At 40.8% G+C, this 21429-nt stretch overlaps 1 protein-coding gene across 1 annotated transcript in view; it reads left to right on the top strand.

Annotated features, from left to right (window-relative positions):
• LOC126187410 (odorant receptor 43a-like) overlaps positions 1-20904 on the top strand; it is a 28852-nt gene extending 7948 nt beyond the window's left edge. The window contains exons 2-3 of the mRNA XM_049928477.1: positions 6106-6261; positions 20823-20904. Coding sequence (XP_049784434.1) covers positions 6106-6261; positions 20823-20879 — 213 coding nt within the window. The 3' untranslated portion in view covers positions 20880-20904. The remainder of the gene's footprint in view (positions 1-6105; positions 6262-20822) is intronic.
• Positions 20905-21429: the final 525 nt, after the last annotated feature.

Consider the following 21429-nt stretch of genomic DNA (forward strand, 5'->3'; position numbering starts at 1 on the left):
AGTATTGTTCAAGTTCTCTTTCGTTTGTTTGCTGTTTCTTTTCTTTTTCACAATTCCGCAAATGGTCTGACCTCTTCAGGTTTTGGGAAGGACATTTGGCCAGGTGATGTGATGTTTAATGTAACAGGCGTTGTTACTGACTGAATAGACCTAGAATTGTATTCTTGAGCATTCGAAAGGCTAGCTCCAGCAGTTAAATCACAACCAACAGTAAGATCAAGCATATCTCTTATGTATGAAGACAAACAGTCATTATTTGTGATAATCTACCTTTTTACCTGTTTAAGGATACAGGGTACTTTTCCAGCTGAATATTATGTAAAAATCAACACCTATTTCTTTCAGGCGCTGTTTATAAGGTATATGTTTTACAGATTTTTTTGTTGATGTCAGGTAATGCAGCACACTTTCTAAACAAATTAGAAATATTTTGAATATTTTTTAACCTGCTTAGGGTTATTAAAAAATTACAAAGAAATTGACGCAATTTTTTTCCTAAATGCTTCCTCAAATTGAGGTGCCATTTAATCCAATGTTATACATTTGAAGGAGACCAAATTTTTACAAGGTATGCATAACATGATGGCTGAGGTACTAGACCTATTTGATTCCACCTACTATGTATATTACAAGGATAAAAAATATCACATCTTACATTCTAATTTTTATAATTTTGTTCCTAATAAAAGTGTCATTTTTTCAATAATTTTGTTGATTCTGCAATAAAGATTAGGTCTACTACATAAGTATTGACTACTACAAGTTACAGAAAAAATTAGAGCAATGCTTCATAAACTTTAGGAATTATTTGTACCTGAATTGTGAAAAATAAAGCTTGCGGGAATTTGCGAATGAAGATATGAGTCCAATTAAACTGTACCTCAGGACATTCCTGAAGCATTGTTTTCATCCTGCAGCATTTCTTCATCTTCAAGCTTCCTCTTGGCATTCCTTTTAGCACCTCTTGCTTCTTTGGTAACTTGAAGAGCGAATCGTTCAGCTTCATTCACCCATTGTCTGTCAGACGCAAGCAATTGATCTTCCATATTAGAACCACATATTCTGCCTAAATTTCTCAGGACTTCCATCTTTTAAACATATCACTGCATCTATTACACCAACTTTTAATGTATTTAGTCCAAAAAAAAACCTTCTTGGGTAATCTTTCCCATATGCGATGGTTGAAACTTTCGTTTGTATTCTGAGTGCCCTCATTAAGACATTTACTAAGCAAAACAGGGCTACTCAGGTCTCTAAAAACTGGTTTTATTTCATTCATAACAGGCTCAGGAAGAGAATGCTTATGATGGCATATTTGACCACTTTTTTTTTGCTTTTTGGTAACCACACCAAGAATCTGCTCCTTTAGGGCAATATCCGTGAACAGTGTGGTCATCTGTAGACAACGTATGAAAGTTGGTGGCCCATACAGCTTTTCTCATTGCTGTAACACCATTCAGAGGTGCAGTCCGTCTAATGCCCAGTCCATAGTAACTCTGAAGAAAGTCTGTTTCAGTTTCTGTCAATTTACCTCGGTCAGACAGAGATTTTCTGTCAGATAGCAAGTTTCCTTTCATTTCTCTTCGTAGCTTTGTCAATCTAGCACCCATCCTCTTTTGCACGTGTCCACAACACTCCAGTTTTTTTCCCAAGATATCACCATAAACACTGAACTCATTAATTTTATTGAAAGCTTTAGAGTCCACTTCGTATATCTAATGTTATAAACGGGCACCAACCTCTGAAAGATTTTTAGTGCTCCATCACACTCCATACCTCCACTGTAACCATAATAATTCTTAGAACATTGGTGTTCAATTTGTCCTTCGGTGTTACAATGGCAAGTGTGGCAGTTCCTAGATAAGCACCCAACATCAATAACTTTCCCATTCTCCAGAGAAGTAGCACTTACAACACCATTCAAGGAACGATGTCCTCGACGCTGCCATGTCCCATCAAGTGCAACAGCAATATCCCTGGTTCGACTAATATTTACAGTTCCTTCTACTGCACGAACAGAGTATCAGCAATTGAGACACACACATTCATAGACCAACCAGTGTGAAAACTGTGGTCAGAAGAAGAACCTAACGTATAGAGACTGGCAAAGAACTTCCTATACAGTAATCAACAAACAATTTGCAAGTTAGTAAATTTAAGCAAACGGTCAATGCTCAATTAATGACCGCTTTCAATGGTTTAAGAACCTACGTTAAGAATCTCATTAAATTACTATTTGAAGCATAAACGTCTAGAAGAGACCATTTCAAAGACATACGCAATAAACTCGGCTCCACGAATGGTGAAGGCTGCATAAACACCTTTCTAGATCTATGTCCGCACTCTGTAAATCGCTGTGAACTGCATGCTAGAGAGTACTACACGTAGTACCAGTTATTAGGGCTCCTTTCTTTTCCATTAATGTATGGACCACGGGAGAGAGTTGTTTAAACGCTTCGATGTGCGCTTTAATTATTCTAAACTTGTCCTCGCGATACCGACGTGAGCGAACTTTGGGGCTCATAGTATATTCATAGATTAATCACTTAAAACTGGTTCTAGAAACTCACTCAGTAGGCTTTCAAGGGATAGCGTCTTCCAGTTTAGTTCTTTTTGCATCTCTGTGACGGTCGGCTATGGATCAAAAGAACCTTTGATCATTCGTGCTGCCCTCTTTCTATTCGTAGAAATCCCCTGCTGGTCCTATTTGGTACGGATCCCCCACACTTGAGCAATGTTCTAGGATGGGTCACACGTGTGTTCTGTAAGTAATCTCCTTTGCAGACTGATTACATTTTCCTGGTATATTCTGTTTGTAAACAGAAGTCTACTACTGGCTTGACCAAAAATGAAAGTGACAGAATTGGGAGCTCCAGATGGCGAAGCGTTTAGAACAGTATAGCATATTTGGCGCGGATCAAGCGAGGCATGTGATATTTAAGATAACGTAATTTTGAAGTAGCGGTTATTGCAGCGAAAAGAGTACAGATTGGTACTCGGAGGGTGCTGGGTTCGAGACACTACTTAGTATTTTTTCTTTTTTGTGTTCAATTTTTACGTTACTTCCACTGTAAATAAAACGAAATAATGCTCAATATATTGTATTTATTACTATTTTCATAAAAGGGGTGTAAAGGAGAAGTCAAAGAAAATTTGGATTTGCAAATAAATTTCCAGGAAAACATCGTAAGGCGTACATGAGAATGTCGTACATAAAATTACATACTTTTATTGTTTTGCAATTAATGATTCACAATTTCTGCCGTGATTTTCATCTTAAAACAGAGGAACCAGTAATTTTGTTGGCTTGTTGCACAGCTATAAACGTCACATTTTTTACAATTACGTGGTGGTTTTAAAGTTCCTGTGGGAAAACAGCTTTAGTTTGCATTCATAAATGGTCTCTCTCGTCGTACAATATGGTAGTGAACCACGCGTAAAGCTGATTTCGCCAAAGATTGTAAATTGAATGTTTTGAAGCTTTTTCATCAAGTATTTAACTTGATACAAAAATAGATATCGCAGGCTTGCAGCAGCGAGTGCATTTGGGGGTGTGGATTCACTTTAACTCTGCATGATGGCACTCCTTACTCATCTTGGAAAATCTCGTTGTAAAATTTTGGATTTGCTTGTCTTCCCCACGAGCCAATTAACAGAAGAATTTTGTTCTGCTGCACGTAAAGCTTCTTCACTTCAGTCACAAAGTTTTTGTAGAAGATTGACGTACGTTTCCCAGATTTTGATGAAGTAATGACGACGTTCCTATATTTTGCCACGTGCTCATCCACCAAAGTTTCTTTTGTCTATCCTTTCATGCCTTTTATGAAAATATTAACAAATACAACGTATTGAGCATTATTTCGGTTTATTTGCAGTGCAACTAACGTAAAAATTGAAAATAAAAGCAGTTCCGTATAGAAGCTCGATCACAGGCTTTCAGATTACCGTTCCGTATTTTTCCCGCGGCGCCAACCGCTGCCTGCATCATGCCTTACCAGTCCCGCGACAAATATGCTACTTACTTCTAAATGCTTGGCCATCTGGAAATCCCCCTTCTGTCACTTTCGTTTCCGTCTAAGCCCTGCATACACGGTAGATTCGGTCGTAATCAGTGATGTTACCTTGTCAGCCTATATAATGGATGCATTTCATATCGCTACAGTAACATTCATGTACTTGTATGAGCTGATCGACTCTAATTGTGAGTCTTTGATACTGAGTCACATGACAGTACACCACTTTTAAATCTTATGGAGGTCCAACTCAATACGTGTGCAGATTTTTTCAGACAGTATACTTTATTACAGATAACTGCAGCATCTACGAGAGCTCTGAGTTATTATTAACATTGTGTGCAAGATCGTTAATACTAATATGCAACATGAACAGCGATGGCTCCAACAAAATTCCCATGGGCATACCTAAAGTTAATTGGGCCGAGGACTGTCCAGCTGAGGTAAAATGCTGCGTGCCCCCTACCGAAAATCCAGTTACAAATTTCTCCTTATACTACGTACGACCGTGCTTTTTATAGTAAGCGCAGGACGGGTATTGAGCCAAATTGTTTCCGGATGTCAAGAAATACGGCGTCTACATGACTGTCTTGATCCATGGCATTCCAAGACAATAACTAAGGGATGTCTCATATGAGAAATTCCTGGTACATGGGCCTACCCTCTGACCGGTCGACGACGGCACACACAAGTGCAAGCAGCGGGTTGCCAAGCTTCAGGCGTTGTCTGACAGCCAGCAAAGGCGCCAGCAAGCCAGCCACGTCTCGCTAATTAGGTTGCGTTCATATCGACGCCAGAATGTGCAGCCATCACTTGACTATTTACCTTTGCAAAGATCACGTGCCTGAAAATAGTTCACGCTGTGGTCATTCGCCAAGGCAGTAGTTAGGGCAGCGCACGGCTTCCGACAGCCAGTCCTCGTCGGTAGTAAACACTGGGCACGTAAAGACACCGACCCGCGGTCACTCATTCGCAGCTCATGTGCTCCCAATCACCGACGACAGTCGACGTTGGAGTATTCGTCGACAATTTACTCCGATTATTAAAAGGTCTCTCTTTCGCAGCACATATGCTCCCAAATACCGCCGACTGTGGCTGCACCTCCCCTCTCGGCGCAACGCCGGCCCGCAGATGTAACCCTGTGTTGCTTGCTTCACTGTGTTAGGGCTCCATCACGAACTCTCAAAGGAGTTGCTTGCCAAATGTTATCTGTTTTTGTAACTCACACAGAATCAGATGGTTACTTGCTAAGTGTTACCTCCTTTTGTTACTGTTCCAGGATAAAAGAGTTATCATTTCTAACCCACTCGACTGCTGTTATTCTGTCTGTACTGTACCGTGGCCATAACAAAATTAGTTCATGGAACACCAGGGAACAACTAAATTGTCGGATTTACAGATAATACATAGGATCATCTCAAAGAATAGATAGACGGAAACAACAGGGATCCATCCCTCAAAGTTACAGAAGTGTCTCGACGAAGTAGACTCATATTAGTCTGTACTACAGAAATGTAATTAGAGAATTCCTTTCATAACGAATTAACTCTAATTCGCTTCAAAAGTGAACATTATCTACGATAATGCAGTGCCGGTGATACCGGTGTTCTCCCGAATAACGCAGGCACTGCAATATCACATTTATCCACCGACACAAGGCAAGCGACTTTCAAGTAAAATGGTTACTTGCTAAGTGTTACCTCCTTTTGTTACTGTTCCAGGATAAAAGAGTTATCACTTCTAATCCACTCGACTGCTGTTATTCTGTCTGTACTGTACCGTGGTCATAACAAAATTAGTTCATGGAACACCAGGGAACAACTAAATTGTCGGCTTTACAGATAATATATAGGATCATCTCAAAGAATAGATAGACGGAAACAACAGGGATCCATGTGATATCTCAAAGTTACAAAAGTGTCTCGACGAAGTAGGCTCATATTAGTCTGTACTACAGAAATGTAATTAGAGAATACCTTTCATAACGAATTAACTGTAATTCCCTCCAAAAGTGAACAATTCCTGTGAACCTTCAAGTAGTGAGTTGTCTGCAGTTTGCATAGTTAAATATTGGTCTGTTTTGTGATTTTAGGGTGAGCTGGTGTCCGTGGCTGCATATAGTTGTGGCTGGCCAGATACCGACATCAAATTCCAGAGAGCATTGCTCGTCGTCATGGCTCGGGCACAGAAACCTCTGAGTCTCACTGCTGGCGGGGTCTACCCCATACAGAGGGCCACCTTCCTTTCGGTAAGCATTTAATGACTGTTCATACTATTTGTTGTGGACATTACAACATCAATTCTCTGGACTATTTCGCGATGGTGGCACCACCTGACGATAATGGGGTTCTTGTAGATAGAGCACGAGAGCAACTGGGCATGGACTAGACATCTAACACAAAATAATCCTATTAAAGGTCTCATCCGAGCACTTAATTTAATAAGTTTGAGGAAATACATAAGATCCATATTAGACGACCCAAGCGGAAACGGTTCACGAGTCTTCCAAAATTCGGGTCTAGTGTTTTATCGTGCCTCTTCCTTTTTCGGCAACAGAATTGTTAATTAAGATTAGCGATTTTTTCTCTTTATAATCTTCGTCCACTGCACTCTCCATTTGTCTACAATGACGGTTCCACTGTCGAAGGAATCTATTACAACCACGGTTATTGTCTTCTTTCAAATTTCGATATTTTTAAGTATATTCGATATGTATTTATGGGTGACACTTCCTTCAGCAGACAGCCGGTCATCATGTACTTTACGTTCTGCTAAATGAAAGCGAGCTGATCATTCATTTACCCGGGAAGCAACTACATGTAATATTGCGAAATGTAAAAAAAAAAAAAAAAAAAAAACTGCTGCACATGCTGTAATGCAATGACCTTCTACCACTCTCACACGTACGTCTAATTAGATTTGCTTTCGTAACTGAAATCGATTTCTGACCTACTTACCCGCAAACATCTCAATTTTAGCGTGTTCACCCTAGGCCGACTGCTGTTTCTCATTTCCTCGTTTCCGTGTTTTGGACATTCTTCAGATTTTACACAGTCCATTCGGACCTTCAGTATACATTTTCAGATATCCCTTGAAAGAAATTGCTCGAATGATACGTCTTTTTCTCGTACCCTGTTCATTAAAATTTTTCAACATTTGTCGCAGAATACCACTAGATGCCTTCTGCCTGTCATATCGAACACTTAATCTGTCATTAATTGCTTATTACAGTATGAAACTGCGTTAAATGAACTCGTGACTAGATCACTCTTTTTCTTCATATTTCGTCCAGGAATGGTAGGAAAGTCTCATGTTTTCATTTTTTAAAGAGTTTTGTTTGATCTTTTTCTTTTGCTAGCGAGAACACTTTTACAGCAATTTCGGTAATTTTTTCGCCCACCTTCTCTTCGAATCAGTAGCCTCTCTTAGTTATTTTCTTGCTAACATCATATGGACTCACCTGAATTTCCTGAAATTCTTTCAGACTTCTGTGATGAGCTTCATGACTCTGTTTTGTTTCTACGCTGCAATCATTCTTTACTTGTCGAGGCCATGTCTTTCGATATTGCATTCGTTGTTGACTTTCCCTCAAATTAACGAAATTTTGCGGCAAAGCTCTGAGCACATTTTGTCATTGTTGACTTCATGTCATTATTCATTGAGCTCATGTTATTTTTCGTATTTTCCATACCCTTATTCATGTCCTACATTTTCATCCGGCTCTCATTCATGCATCCTGTAATTTTCTTCGTCATGTTACTTATGTCATGTACTTCTGTTTCTAGAAGCAGCAAATGTCTCAACCGTCTCGTCCATTATTTCTTTCAGTTTGCCCTGGAGCTAACATGTATCCTGCTCCTATCGCTTTTTCTGACTGTTAAGTAGTTCTGTTCTCATCTCTTTCAGTTCTTAAATTTATAACTAATTTCTTGAAATACTCGTTAATAATATCCTCTTTCGTATCTACGATAATGCAGTGCCGGTGTTGCAGGTGTTCTCCCGAATAACACAGGCATTGCAATGTCACATTTATCCACCGACACAAGGCAAGCGACTTTAAAGTAAAATGTCCCCCCGCACGAGAATATACCAGTACAGGTTGTAGACACATGGTTGACGACATGTGGATGTTTGGGTGTGGCCGTGCACCATACGCGGATGGCCAAATGGTACAGAGGGCTGCTTGCTCTCTGTAATAAAAAGAAAAAAAAACGGAGTGAAGGAATCAACGATCAATTTGAACAGAAGTCTCGTGACGTCCGCCCAGACCAAACGCAACGAACTATATCGAACAAAATAAAACAAAAAAAAAAATGGTAAGGCGACCGATCGCGATAAGTGGGAAATCCGGGTTCCAGTCCTGATCCGGCAAAAATTTTCATTGTCGTCTTTCCATTATACAGCGGATGGTTATGCATATTCACAACTAGCCCGCATCTCGTGGTCGTGCGGTAGCGTTCTCGCTTCCCACGCCCGGGTTCCCATGTTCGATTCCCGGCGGGGTCAGGGATTTTCTCTGCCTCGTGATGGCTGGGTGTTGTGTGCTGTCCTTAGGTTAGTTATGTTTAAGTAGTTCTAAGTTCTAGGGGACTGATGACCATAGATGTTAAGTCCCATACTGCTCAGAGCCATTTGAACCATATTCACAACTGCGAATACATTTAATATATTTCGCGTCTGGTCCCTCATCATTATCGGATACATCCTACTTTTCTTTTTCTAAGCCTACTATGCTCGTATTGTCCCATTATTTTTGTGTGCCACGTTTGTTTGATATTTGTGCCTTTAATATCTGTCAATGCTTTGACCTTGGGACGCCCCATATTATTTAGCGTACTTCTCTTCAACTCCACTCTGTTCGCAGTTCTAAAATCCAAAAATTGCATCCAAACACGGTTGGTTCTTAATACGACAGATTTTCTCAGATTTATTCTGTCATGTTGTTGATATTTCTTCCATGGACCACGGCCATATAACCCGGAAGAATTATCAACAACAGTACCATCCGGTAGTGAAAGCCTTCATTGCATGATTATTCTGTCATGCTCTGCACCACTTGTAACATCACTGCTTGATTGTATTAATGTTCTGGTTCTATTGAACATTTATATTTTTTCATGACTCTTCGCGCTTTACAAACTGATAACACCTCATAATCCTACATGAAATGTATTCCCTATTGCGAATATGGACAACCATCAACTGTGTATCGATTGACGACAATGAAAATTTGTGCCTGACCGGGACTCGAAGCCGGATTTCCCGCTTATCTCGAGCGGAACGCCTTACCATTAAGCCACCCTTTTTTATATACTATAAACCAATAATACAGCTTTAATGTTTTGTGTTTTGACACTATTAGACACACAATCTGACTGTCACATAAGTTCTTTACATTAGCTTATAATATTTCAAAAACTACTTTCTGAAGTAGAAAAAGCACACACCAAAAATTCGCAGTAAAAATTTAAATAATATCCTTAAGGTAACTACAATACATTACTGTCAACACAGCCTTTTTTTATATTAATCAATGCCCATTCTTTCAAATATAATTGTAATAACATATTACCGAACTTTTTCTTGTGGTTCGAATACCTTCTAATGTTGTGGTATTCACGCAGCATGTGTACCTTGAACTCTATGGTGCTGTCGGATACTAGTTTGTTAATGACGTAATTAACAAAATTTCCGAGCAACCAGTACACAGCGTTATTTTTTGCCTCTGGGAAATAGCATGCTTAAGGCCTTTGTATCAATGATAGCGATAAATTCTCAGGGGATGTCATCGTAATCAGAACTATTTCCTCCCGGATCCACTTCCAACTATTCATGTGACCCCTACAAGTGTATCTATGAATTCTTGTGCCAACTAGATGGCATTGTTGACAAATTTTTTTCAGAGACCGACTGCGTACAGTCTTTCATTGGCGCTAAATATGTTGTTAACTGTCTTGTACCATGACTGTTTTACATTAGAACTAATGTTTTTCCAAATCTCAGTCCAATCAATGTTTGGAAACTGTTGTTCTATTTTGTTCCTTCCTCCGCTTTTCTTTCGTTCCCACATTATGGCTCTTGAAGCTAAGTGTCGTGACTGTCTGATTTCGGCACTTATATAACTGAACTCAACATAGAAAACGCTCACATGCTCTAAACGACTGTTAGTATTCTGCACGTCAATCGGGGGAAGCAGGTTTCTAGGTTTAATTATCTCGAAAAGTTGGCTGGTTATGCTTTCTCTCGAGTCTCTTATTAAATTAACTAGCCTTTCGATAAAAAGTGCAGAGGCCTTATCCGTTATATCAGTTAATCCTAGTCCACTATTTTTAGGATCTAGAGTGGCTACTTTAGCAGGTACTCTGAACACTTCACCTTTCCACAAAAAGTTGGTGATTTTGGACATTATTCTCCCTGCTATCATTCTCGCTATTGGATACAACTGGGCAGTATAATAAGCTTTAGCACGGATGAATGAGTTGCTATACTTTGTTCTTTGAACTTGGTTCATACGTCGAGTTAGATTATCTATAATTGCTCCTTGCACTTTATCTGCTGCAACTTTCCAATTTAAAGCCGTCATTATCATGAGGAATGCTGTCAGGGTGTTCCAAGTGTTTTATGTTGTCGGACTAATTTTGCCCATTCGACACTGATATTATCAAAACCTCTGAGATTTATCATCTTACTTTTTTCGTTTGCATTGGCTCCAGATGCTCTACAGTACGTATGAATCGCTGTTGCTAGCATGGTTACCTCTTCAGTATTCCTTATAATGACTCCTATATCGTCAATATAGGCTTTTATAACTGTTTTATTTCCTGATGATGTTAAGCCTTTTAATCTAGCAAGGACATGTCAGCGGAAAGGTTCCAGTGGAATCGCGAAGAGCGGCATGGACAGAGGACTTCCTTGAGGAACACCTCGTTTTATTTGTATCGGCCTGGATTGTTGACAATTCACCGCTATTTTTGCATTTATTCCAATTGCTATGTTTTTTATCAACTGTATGACCTATCGTTGAAACCTATTTTCTGCAACCTGTAGAAGATATTCATGATTTACTACATCGTAGGCCGTATAAAAATCTAAAATAAAATAAAATAAAATAAAGCACACTTTATGTTTGTTACAGAAGTTATTGCAATGATGTCCCTGAATTCTGCTTGATTTTGAAAAATGGTTCAGCCTTGTCTACAGTTCTGATGTCTACTAATAATTTTATCTGTAAGGCATGAAATTCTCTTGTTTACTATTCTAGCTATTAATTCATAATCAAAATTCAGCAGTGAAATTGGGCGAAAACTATTTAAATCTTTGTTTCCATTATTTTGTGGCACAAGAACAATTTTACTCTCCTTATACTCAGCCGGAATCATTTTACCCTGAATAACCTCATTTACAACGTCCGTGATTTTCGCACCCACTATTGGCCAGTAACGGATGAAAAACTCTGCTGGCAGACCATCCAGTCCCGGGGATTTTTTTGATGATGAGGCTCACAGAGCCTCATACACGTCCTCTTCACTGACAACCTTGAGAAAATTTTCGTTGTTATCTTCTGTCAGCTGTGGTGCTAGGATGTCCAGGAATTCTTCCGAGGATGCATCACTACTTTGATTTACAGAATATAGCTCGCAATAATAGCGATAGATCTCCTCCATGATATCCTGCTGGGTTCTGAGAATCGTACCTTTTTTGTTGGAATTTCATGAATAAAAGTCCGTTTTTCGTATGCTTCACTAAATGATACAGGGAAGTAGCTTCCTCTTCTGACACCGATTTTGCCTTCGATTTTATTTTCAACCCTTCCATTTGATTTCTCTTGACATTACGTAACTTTGACTTTTTTGATGTCTGCTATCCGAAGTGAGGAACCTGCTGAGACCTGATCATAAAGATCTCCCAAAACGGAAGAGTAATATTCCATAGTGCATTTCATTTCTCTTGCGCTCTGGGCACTGTATTGAATAAGAACCTTCCTCAACTTTGGCTTCGCCATTTTAACCCACCAGTCGACAGAAGTGGCATATCTACTACGAGCACGCAGGCATATTGCCCATGCTTCTTTAATCAGGTTTTCTAAATCATGATTTACTAACAAGGAAATGTTCAAATTCCACTGATTCTTGAATCGGCGAACTGGCTGTCTTGTTAGATTTATGCAAGCTAAGGCACTTGAATGGTCTGAAAACTACGCAAGCATGGTTTCTACTTGTGTCACGGAAGTTCCAAGATTTGTAGAAATAGATAATCTATCAGTCCTGCTACGAGATGTTGCCGTGACATAAATGAACTCAACAATGGAGAGGTATTTGATTTCCCATATATCCTTTAACTCTAAACCAGTAAGTAGTTGTCTTAGTTCACTTGAGAAATTAAAATTAGGTAACTGATCTTTTCGATTAAAAACACAATTAAGATAACCTCTAAGTAATAACTGTCTTGGATTTTTCCTTAACAAGTATATCATTTCATCTTTGAAGAAACGTGCCCTGTCAGCTCGGTGAGAACTTCCGGCAGGGGCATACAAGTTGATGATAGCTACATCTTAGATATGTAGTCCTATTACCCTTCCGGATTCCACTAGTTCCATCTCACTTTGTGGAATCTTTTCACTCACCAAAACAGCTGTTCCAGCACTTGTTTCGTGAATCACATTTATGTAACTGACATAACCGGGAATTACTAAATCCGGCATTAAAACTTCTTGTAACAGGCTAATATCAGGGGCGGATTCCTTAAGTGCTGATAATTTCAAACCGGACGTAATTTTATGTTTATAGTGGTGACAGAATACGATTGCGTCATTGCGCTGTCACTATGTAGTTGTTTTGATGTACTAATTTAGTTTCCTGCGGTTCAGGGTTCACTTAAACTATTAACAGGTTTCTCGGAACGCTGAATATGGAATAACACTTCAATCAGTTTATTAGTTACTGTCCTGTTTTTTTTTTTCAACTTCTGAGGTTTTATCTTGTACCGCTAGCAGACATTTCATTGTGAGCTTTCTGTTTTTTCTCCAGTGATTCGTGTGGGACCGTCTGGTACCGAACATTCTTTGGGATTGGGTCGCCCTTTCCAAATTTTCCGTTCTCTTGGTTACGAGCTACATTCACATTTGGTTGCGTGTCTATTTTACTTCGCGGCCCATCTGGAGTACCAGCAGACGCTTTCGCAATTTCTGTTGCTGGCGCCTACCCTGCGGTGCTGACCATGACTTCATTTTGGCCACCACTTCATTGTTCTTTATTAATATCTCTTACTTCCTGATCGAGGGAAACAAATGGAGACGGCAGTTTTGCAACCTCTCCCTGAATTTATTTACTAACAGATAGCTGCTGATCTGTGCAATCAGCTACTACACCTGTTGTTTGTTGCAAATTAAGACTGACTACACCCCCCTTCATTTTCTAGTTCCGCATGTTTATTATCTTTCTGTTCATAAGTTTCCATTCACATTCTACCTTCCGGTTCCTCTGCCTCCGCATCGCACTGTTTTTGGTTGCGAACTGAGGGAGTTGTACAGGACAGCTCGTCCTCTGAGCAAGTATCAGCTGTCTCCAGAGGTTGTTTATTCGGTTGCATTTTAGTTTCACGAGTAGTGCTAACAGGGTTTCCCTTTATTGTTAACGGGGGAAATTGACTGTTATTGTGAAGGGGGACATCAACTTGGCCCGCTGCGTTAATATCCGCAACCAGTTGATCCGGGTTATTCTTTGGTAACAGATCGTTTAAGGGAAGTTGGTTGGGTGGTTGGTTGGTTTGGGGAAGGAGACCAGACAGAGTGGTCATCGGATTAGGGAAGGATTGTGAAGGAAGGGGGCCGTGCCCTTTCAGAGGAACCATCCCGGCATTTTCCTGGAGTGATTTAGGGAAATCACGGAAAACCTAAACCAGGATGGCCGGACGCGGGATTGAACCGTCGTCCTCCCGAATGCGAGTCCAGTGTCTAACCACTGCGCCACCCCGCTCGGTTTTAAGGGAAGTCTCAGACGCTGTATCAAAGTACTTTTAAGGACAGCAGTTCGCTCGGACATTCCTGTCTGAAGTCGCCGGTTTCGTTACATATATGACATGTAGCTTCCTGACCTGTATAGACAATTTGAATAAACAAACAGTTATGTGAGGCGGAATATTTGTCTTGGTGTCCATCTCTACACAGCGGACCCCGTTGAAACATTGCAGTGTTAACCGAGGCGACCATCTTTCATTTGCAATTGATTTAACGTGCCAGTAGTTTGAAAGAACTCCGCTAATCTTATCATTTTTAATTTCAAGGGGGAGATTTAAGACAGCTCTATAGATGGAAACCTTATTTTTATAACCATTTCTATACAGAAAATCTACTTCATAGCCCAACTTTCGTAACACTGTATCAACAGTCGCACCACTGAATAACTTGACAAAAACACAGTATCTTTGGGTTGGGTTGTTTGGGGGAAGAGACCAAACAGCAATGTCATCGGTCTCATCGGATTAGGGAAGGACGGGGAAGGAAGTCGGCCGTGCCCTTTCAAAGGAACCATCCCGGCATTTGCCTGGAGCGATTTTAGGGAAAATCACGGAAAACCTAAATCAGGATGGCCGGGCGCGGGATTGAACCGTCGTCCTCCCGCATGCGAGTCCAGTGTGCTAACCACTACGCCACCTCGCTCGGTACAGTATTTTTCCTGATCCAGTTGCCAGGTATGGACGGTTTCAGAACTGAGACCAAATACCTGTGTAATCCAGTCATTTATTTCCAGGGATGTCGGCTGAACAGGACGGGATTCCTTGTCAAAAGCAAATACTAGAGTATTCTTCCTCAGGTTTGTAGCCATGGTTAATCCAGCGACGAAATTTCGGTTAAACAACCGTAATTCCAATTAGCAGCAGCACGACCAGAAGGAGCGATCAGATCATAAGGAATATGAACGAACACGGAGATTAGCGGACGGACAGCACTCGGCGAAGCACAAGGACAGCGATGTAAACACGGGAGTGCAGCGCAGCAGTAAACAACGTCCACTATCTAGCGCGGCTGAAACGGAGCTATGTTCGAGCACGACAGCGTCGTCAACCGTGTGTCTGCAACCCTGCACTGGTATATTCATTATGTGTACTGCCGTACAGGGAGGGCAATTTCGTTGTGTGTCGCCTGCTCGGTGTCTGTGGGTACATACGATATTGCAGTGCTATTTCTGAACAGCACAGACACTGCAATACCGTCTCTCACTAAATTGTTTTTTTTCCTAATTTTACGACAATAATTTGATTATCAGAATTCTTTTTGTTATGGTATTCCGACAGATACACTAACGCCCCCATAGTCGTAATTGAAAAGTTATTGATTATTTTTACTTATCTGAACTGTATCAGTGTCCTTAAATCCCGCCAGTCTCTGTCGCTCAACAGTAAGGCTAATGGCCGCTACACAACTCTCCACTACTGCCTAGGTTTCACTTTCTAAAGACCAAAGTGCTGGGGTGAGTTTTTAACGGCAGTTGCTCTAGCACTCGCGATCGGATGTTGTTTATAAAACGGGCTCGTCAAAATGGTAAAACTTTATAATTATTCCACTATTCCCTATTAGACTGGGCATTGGGCGGAACACCTTGGACAATAATGCTGGAAGACTCTTAACTTCTCGGAAACGTTAAGCCCACCTGACATTAGCACTAGAGACAATAAGTATTATCTATGCGTCTTATTAATTATTATTTATGCCAAAAGTTGCAAATAACAGTGTCCCAGAGGCGGGTTAAAATGTTAATTCTGTAGGTAACTAATCAAAGGAAAAAGGAATCGGTAGTGGAACACTACTTTGAGTTCATTCACTCACTTCGCTGGTCATAGTTCTCTATAGATGTTCCACTTCCTTTGCAACGTCTTCCTAGCACTGTGTTCTGCGACTCGACTTGCCGCCGTACCTGTTCGTTGGTGTTATCACATATTCAGAAAGAAATTTCAGAAAATGGGGGTAGCAGTGGGTCTTGTCCTATAATGTTAGGAGGCAGAAGGCACCATAGGACTGAATGACTTGTATGCCAACGTGTATTTCTTTCCGTACGCATGTTTACATTTTCTTTCAGCTTTTTGCCCAGTATTGTCTTCTGTTGGAATATGAGACAGCTTTTTTTCCAGCATTCTGTATGAATGATTTGTGTTTCTTACAGCTGGATATTCACAACCGCTACTGGACACGGTGTCGTCTACCTATGCAAAGAAGAGACTATAGTTTATGATTTTTTTGAGAAGGAAGTTGAGAGGCTGATAGATGACATTGATGACGTTCATTAAAGTTGTGGACCACATGTTCGGAAGCGGTATGATTCGTACGCCATTTTACTAGAGTCGCAGAGATACACCAGTTTCTAATAGATATGTGAAAATGGTACAACGTCCCAGATGATTGACACCTGAAAGCAAAGGCAGTAACATGCGTTAGCTATAGAGCCTACCTTAGTAACATTACCGAATGCAAGTTATTCCACTTTCCCGAAGCTTATACGAAATATGTAGACTGGTTCTCTAATGCTTCCTTGAAAACTGTACGATGCATTGTGTGAGAGTTGGCATTCCACATAGCTTACAACCGCCTATTTTTGTATGGAATGATAATAGGATATCATGGGGTATCATGATAAAACAACGTGGTCATACAACGAATTCAACCCTTCATGAGCGGAGAAAGTAAAGGAAGATAAGGTATTATCGACCCATCGCCATTGTGTGTAGTGGAAATCGGGTGATAGTTCAGATGAATAAGAGCAGTGAATGAATTTGATCGTGGCCTTCTTGGTAGGATCATCCCAGAACCGCATGATATGATTTTAGGAACCTACAAAGGCCCAAAATCCGAATTTTTGCACATGTCGATCAGTGACTTCGGTTCCATGAGAATAAGTCTGTATGAACAAGATTGACAGTGGTTGTTCAAACCCTTCACCCTTAATTCTGAATGAGATTAAGGCCTCGAAACAGAGTTCATATCCATAGGGTCAACTACTTCCATATTTCTTCCTCTTTTCTAGAATGGTGCGACGACGAAATACAAGTATTCATCTACATCGGCATCGTACTCCACAAACCACCTAATGATCTCCCACGCGGTTTAGGGAATCACCATTTAAACACTCAGTTTTTTTATTTTCAATGATTTTGAAATCTTATAAGTGGTTTCTATCTTATCACTATAGTTCAATTCATTTATCTTGGCGGCTCGCGCATGCCCGCCCAGACGCGGGAGATTGCTGCGTTGCCAGTTGCACACGACGCACGCGCCAATAGAAGCAGCGCCATAGTATAGCATAGTTCGCAAACTTACGTTTAGGGGGGAGCGCGCAGTTCATGAAGTAAAGCCACGACGGCCGCATTAACCCTTTCGCTGCTACAAAGACGTGCTCCCTGCATTCCGCGCTGCGCGCGATTTTGTCACTGCACTGCTCGCCTGTGCAGACACATCGTGTTCCGACTGCTTTGACTCTCTTATAAATCGATTCCACAAAAACTATTTGGCCCAAAAATTAGATTTTTACACATCTTCTTGACTGATACCTTCCCCCCATAAATGACTTAATTTTGTTTCGATGTTCAACGCAGTTATTATGCAGCATTAAATATAGTAAACCATTGCACGAAATTTTGAAGTTTGCAGAGGTAAAAGTCCATAGAGTATACTTTCCGTATGGTCGATTTTAGTTGCCACAATGTTGAGAAGGAAATGTGGACAAGATACCTAAATTTCATATAAAATTTACTGTATAACAATAGCTATTTTAAGTACCACATAGGTGTCGTATGTAATATTGAGAAATATTCAGTTTTTCGCGACTGTAACAAAAGTTTTATTTACACTGAGCACGTTTGGCTTTATTTTAAAGCACTTCAATCAATCAAAAGGAAGTAGACAAAACACATTAAACAAAACTGTGGACTTACAAAAACATTAGGACTTGAATATACCGTCTATCAGTGAAGTGCTCTGAGCTATGTCAAATATAATTTTTGTGTGTGGCACACACAAACATCATTTATTTGCTAAGACACTGATCTGCCAACACAAACGTTGAATATTGTGTTACCGCAGCACAAAACTACGAAAGGTGACTTGGCAATGGAAGAGACAAAATACTGTCCACTGAAGATGCTTCAAAAGAGAGAAACGCGTCTGGTCTAAATAAGTCCATTATTACAGTTGCAGAAGAGGAATATATTTCAGTACCATTGGTAAAACTGCGACTGTGGAACAAAAACAAGAAAGAGAACATGAGTACCATTGTGTATGTGCCATACCTTTCCTTGATAGAAGTGCTTTAAAATAAAGCCAAACGCGTCCGGTGTAAATAAAACTTTTATTACAGTCGCGAAAGACGGAATATTTCTCAATATTACGTACGACACCTATGTCGTACTTAAATTAAATGAGATATTGTTATACAGTAAATTTTATATGAAATTTAGGTATCTTGTCCACATTTCATTCTCAACATTGTGGCAACTAAAATCGACCATACGGAAAGTATACGCTATGGACTTCTACCTCTGCAAACTCTTCAAAATTTCGTGCAATGGTTGACTACATTTAATGCTGCACAATAACTGCGTTGAACATCGAAACAAAATTAAGTCATTTATGGGGGGGAAGGTATCAGTCAAGAAGACGTGTAAAAATCAAATTTTTGGGCCAAATAGTTTTTGTGAAATCGAATGATAAGCGTGTCAAAGCAGTGGGAACACCACGTGTCTGCACAGGCGAGCAGTGCAGTGATGACAAAATCGCGCACAGCGCGGAATGCGGGGAGCACGTGTCTGCAGCAGCGAAAGGGTTAATGAAGAGACAAATCACTAGAAATTTCAAAAAATTCTCGAAGTAAGGCACTTCGATATTGTTTTGAAATAATGAAAATATTAAGTACCACACAAGGTTTGAACTCATAACCTTTCACGTAGCAGCCCAACACCCCAGCCACTACACTAACGCACCTCGCACAAGTACATGTCCTCATGAGGACTATAACACGTCACGCAAAATACTGACAAACACTGTTGGTATGACTATGAATTACTCACGCTTCGTCGAAGTACAATAGGAAATAAACAATTACCGCTGTTCTTTATTGCGAAAAAGCGGTTCGTGAGAGTGGTACATACACCTTTCCTTGCTATCGCCTGAATTAGGAGTCTTATTGCTTGTTTGGTTTAATTAATTAATAGAATATGAAGCAATTGGTATAAAGAATGCTTTTTCCAAACTTTCTATAAAAGAATGTCTGCTATCAAGACATAGCTTTTGTTCTATTACTTTATTTATGACTGAACGTTTCTAAAACTGAAGACACTCGTCCATGCTCTGCACTGCAGTCGAGATGTGGCAACGTCGTTCTCTGTTCATTGGCTGACTGTGTTTTGTGACGTCAGATGCGCAGAACGAACCTAAACTCGGCCGCCAACATAAATGATGCGCACTTTAAAGGCAAGAGCACGCAGCCATGCTGCTTTCTCGCAGACTTGAAAGAGTAATAATGAGTGAAATATCTAATACTGTTTATTGGCACTACTTGAATCTTATTAATGATCTGTTATCCCATCAACAGATGAGTGATTAGCAGATGATGGAGGAAAGAAACAGATGTTATTCTGAAACTTCCTGGCAGATTAAAAGTATACGCCAAACCGGGTCTTGAACTCGGGACTTTCGCCTTTCGCGGGCAAGTGCAAGTGCTCCACCGACTGAGCTACCTAATCACGACTCACGCCCCCCCTCCCCCCCCCCCAATCACAGCCGTACTTCCGCCAGTACCTTGTCTCCTACCTTCACAGAAGCTCTCCTGCTCAAAATGGTTCAAATGGCTCTAAGCACTTTGGGACTTAACATCTGAGGTCATCAGTTCCCTAGACTTAGAACAACTCAAACCTAACTAACCTAAGGACATCACACAAATCCATGCCCGAGGCAGGATTGGAACCTGCGACCGTAGCAGCAGAGCGGTTCCGGACTGAAGCGCTTAGAACCGCTCGGTCACAGCGGCTGGCAGCTCTCCTGCGAGCCTTGCAAGGCTAGCACTCTTGGAAGAAAGATATGTGGAGACATGGCTTAGCTACAGCCTGGCGGATGTTCCCAGAATGAAATTTTCACTCTGCCGCGGAATGTGCGCTCATATGAAGCTTCCTGTCAGATTAAAACCGTATGCTAGACGTGAAGGCGAATGCGGAATCTTTGCCTCTCGCAGGCAGGTGCTCTACCGACTGAACTACCCAGGGACGCCTCAGTGGTCGTCCTCACAGCTTTACTTTCGCTATTACCTCGTCTCCTATCTTCCAAAATTCACAGAAGCTCTGCTGCGAAACTTGCAAGACTAGCGCTCCGGGAAGAAAGGATATTGCGGAGATATGCTTAGCCACAGGCTGGGAGATGTTTCCAGAAAGTTGTGAGAATGAGTAGTGAATCGTGCTTTGGTAGCCCAGTCGGTAGAGCACTTGCCCTTAATGGCAAAGGTCCTGAGTTCGAGACTCGGCCCAGCAGACAGTTTTTCTCTGCCAGGATCAGGTCACACTCCGCAGCAGACCTAAAATTTCATTCTGGAGGTGTTATCCTATTAGTTGACTGCCAGAGATTCAATAAAAATAATTTACAAGGTTATTAAGTAAAGGAGAATCGGATACGAATATGGCTTCACCCCAACAGAATCTTACTCTTTTTTTCTATACGTAGATCACGGGTAGTAGGCCTCTCATTTCAGCGTTTTACGCAACTACTTGTTTCGATATCTTAACCATTTTTCTGCTTTCTGCTACCAGTGTCTTACTTTGACCGAAATGTTGCAGCTGCTGAACGCTGGCTACTCGTACTACGCTGTTCTTCAGAACTTCACTGGCCGCTGAAGGCGCGCCGTCCGACATCTACCAGCATCGCACACAACCTGCTTGTCCCGAGGAGGGCAGTCGCCAGTAACTGATAACCTCCCCCCATTCATAAGCACCAACGCGTTCCTGACAACACCAGTGGACGAAGCTTGGACATGAGAAATAAATGGACACACCACACTACTAATAATTGGTCAACAATATGAAATGTCACTCACCTAATAAATCCTGAAAACTGATGTTGTACAGTCCAAAATGGCACTGCACAGTGTAACAACTAAGACGTCATTCATATAGAATGAATCTGCAATAAATCAACAATACAGCAATATCAAAATATTTCCTGTTGTATTACCTTTTTCTTCGATTGAAATGTAATATACGGTTAGGTCATTCAATGAAACTCTTATGTTGTGGTCCTTCTACTTATCGCATCACTTCTACAGTCATTTACACATACATACTGGCATAATTGCGCTCTCAGCATTTCACAAAATCAACTTCCTTCACACGTTCATTGTTTGCCAGACACACTTCGACAAGCTGCTGCGTACTTGATTGCTCAGAA

Source organism: Schistocerca cancellata, chromosome 5 (assembly GCF_023864275.1).
Source record: "Schistocerca cancellata isolate TAMUIC-IGC-003103 chromosome 5, iqSchCanc2.1, whole genome shotgun sequence".
NCBI classification, from domain to species: domain Eukaryota; kingdom Metazoa; phylum Arthropoda; class Insecta; order Orthoptera; family Acrididae; genus Schistocerca; species Schistocerca cancellata.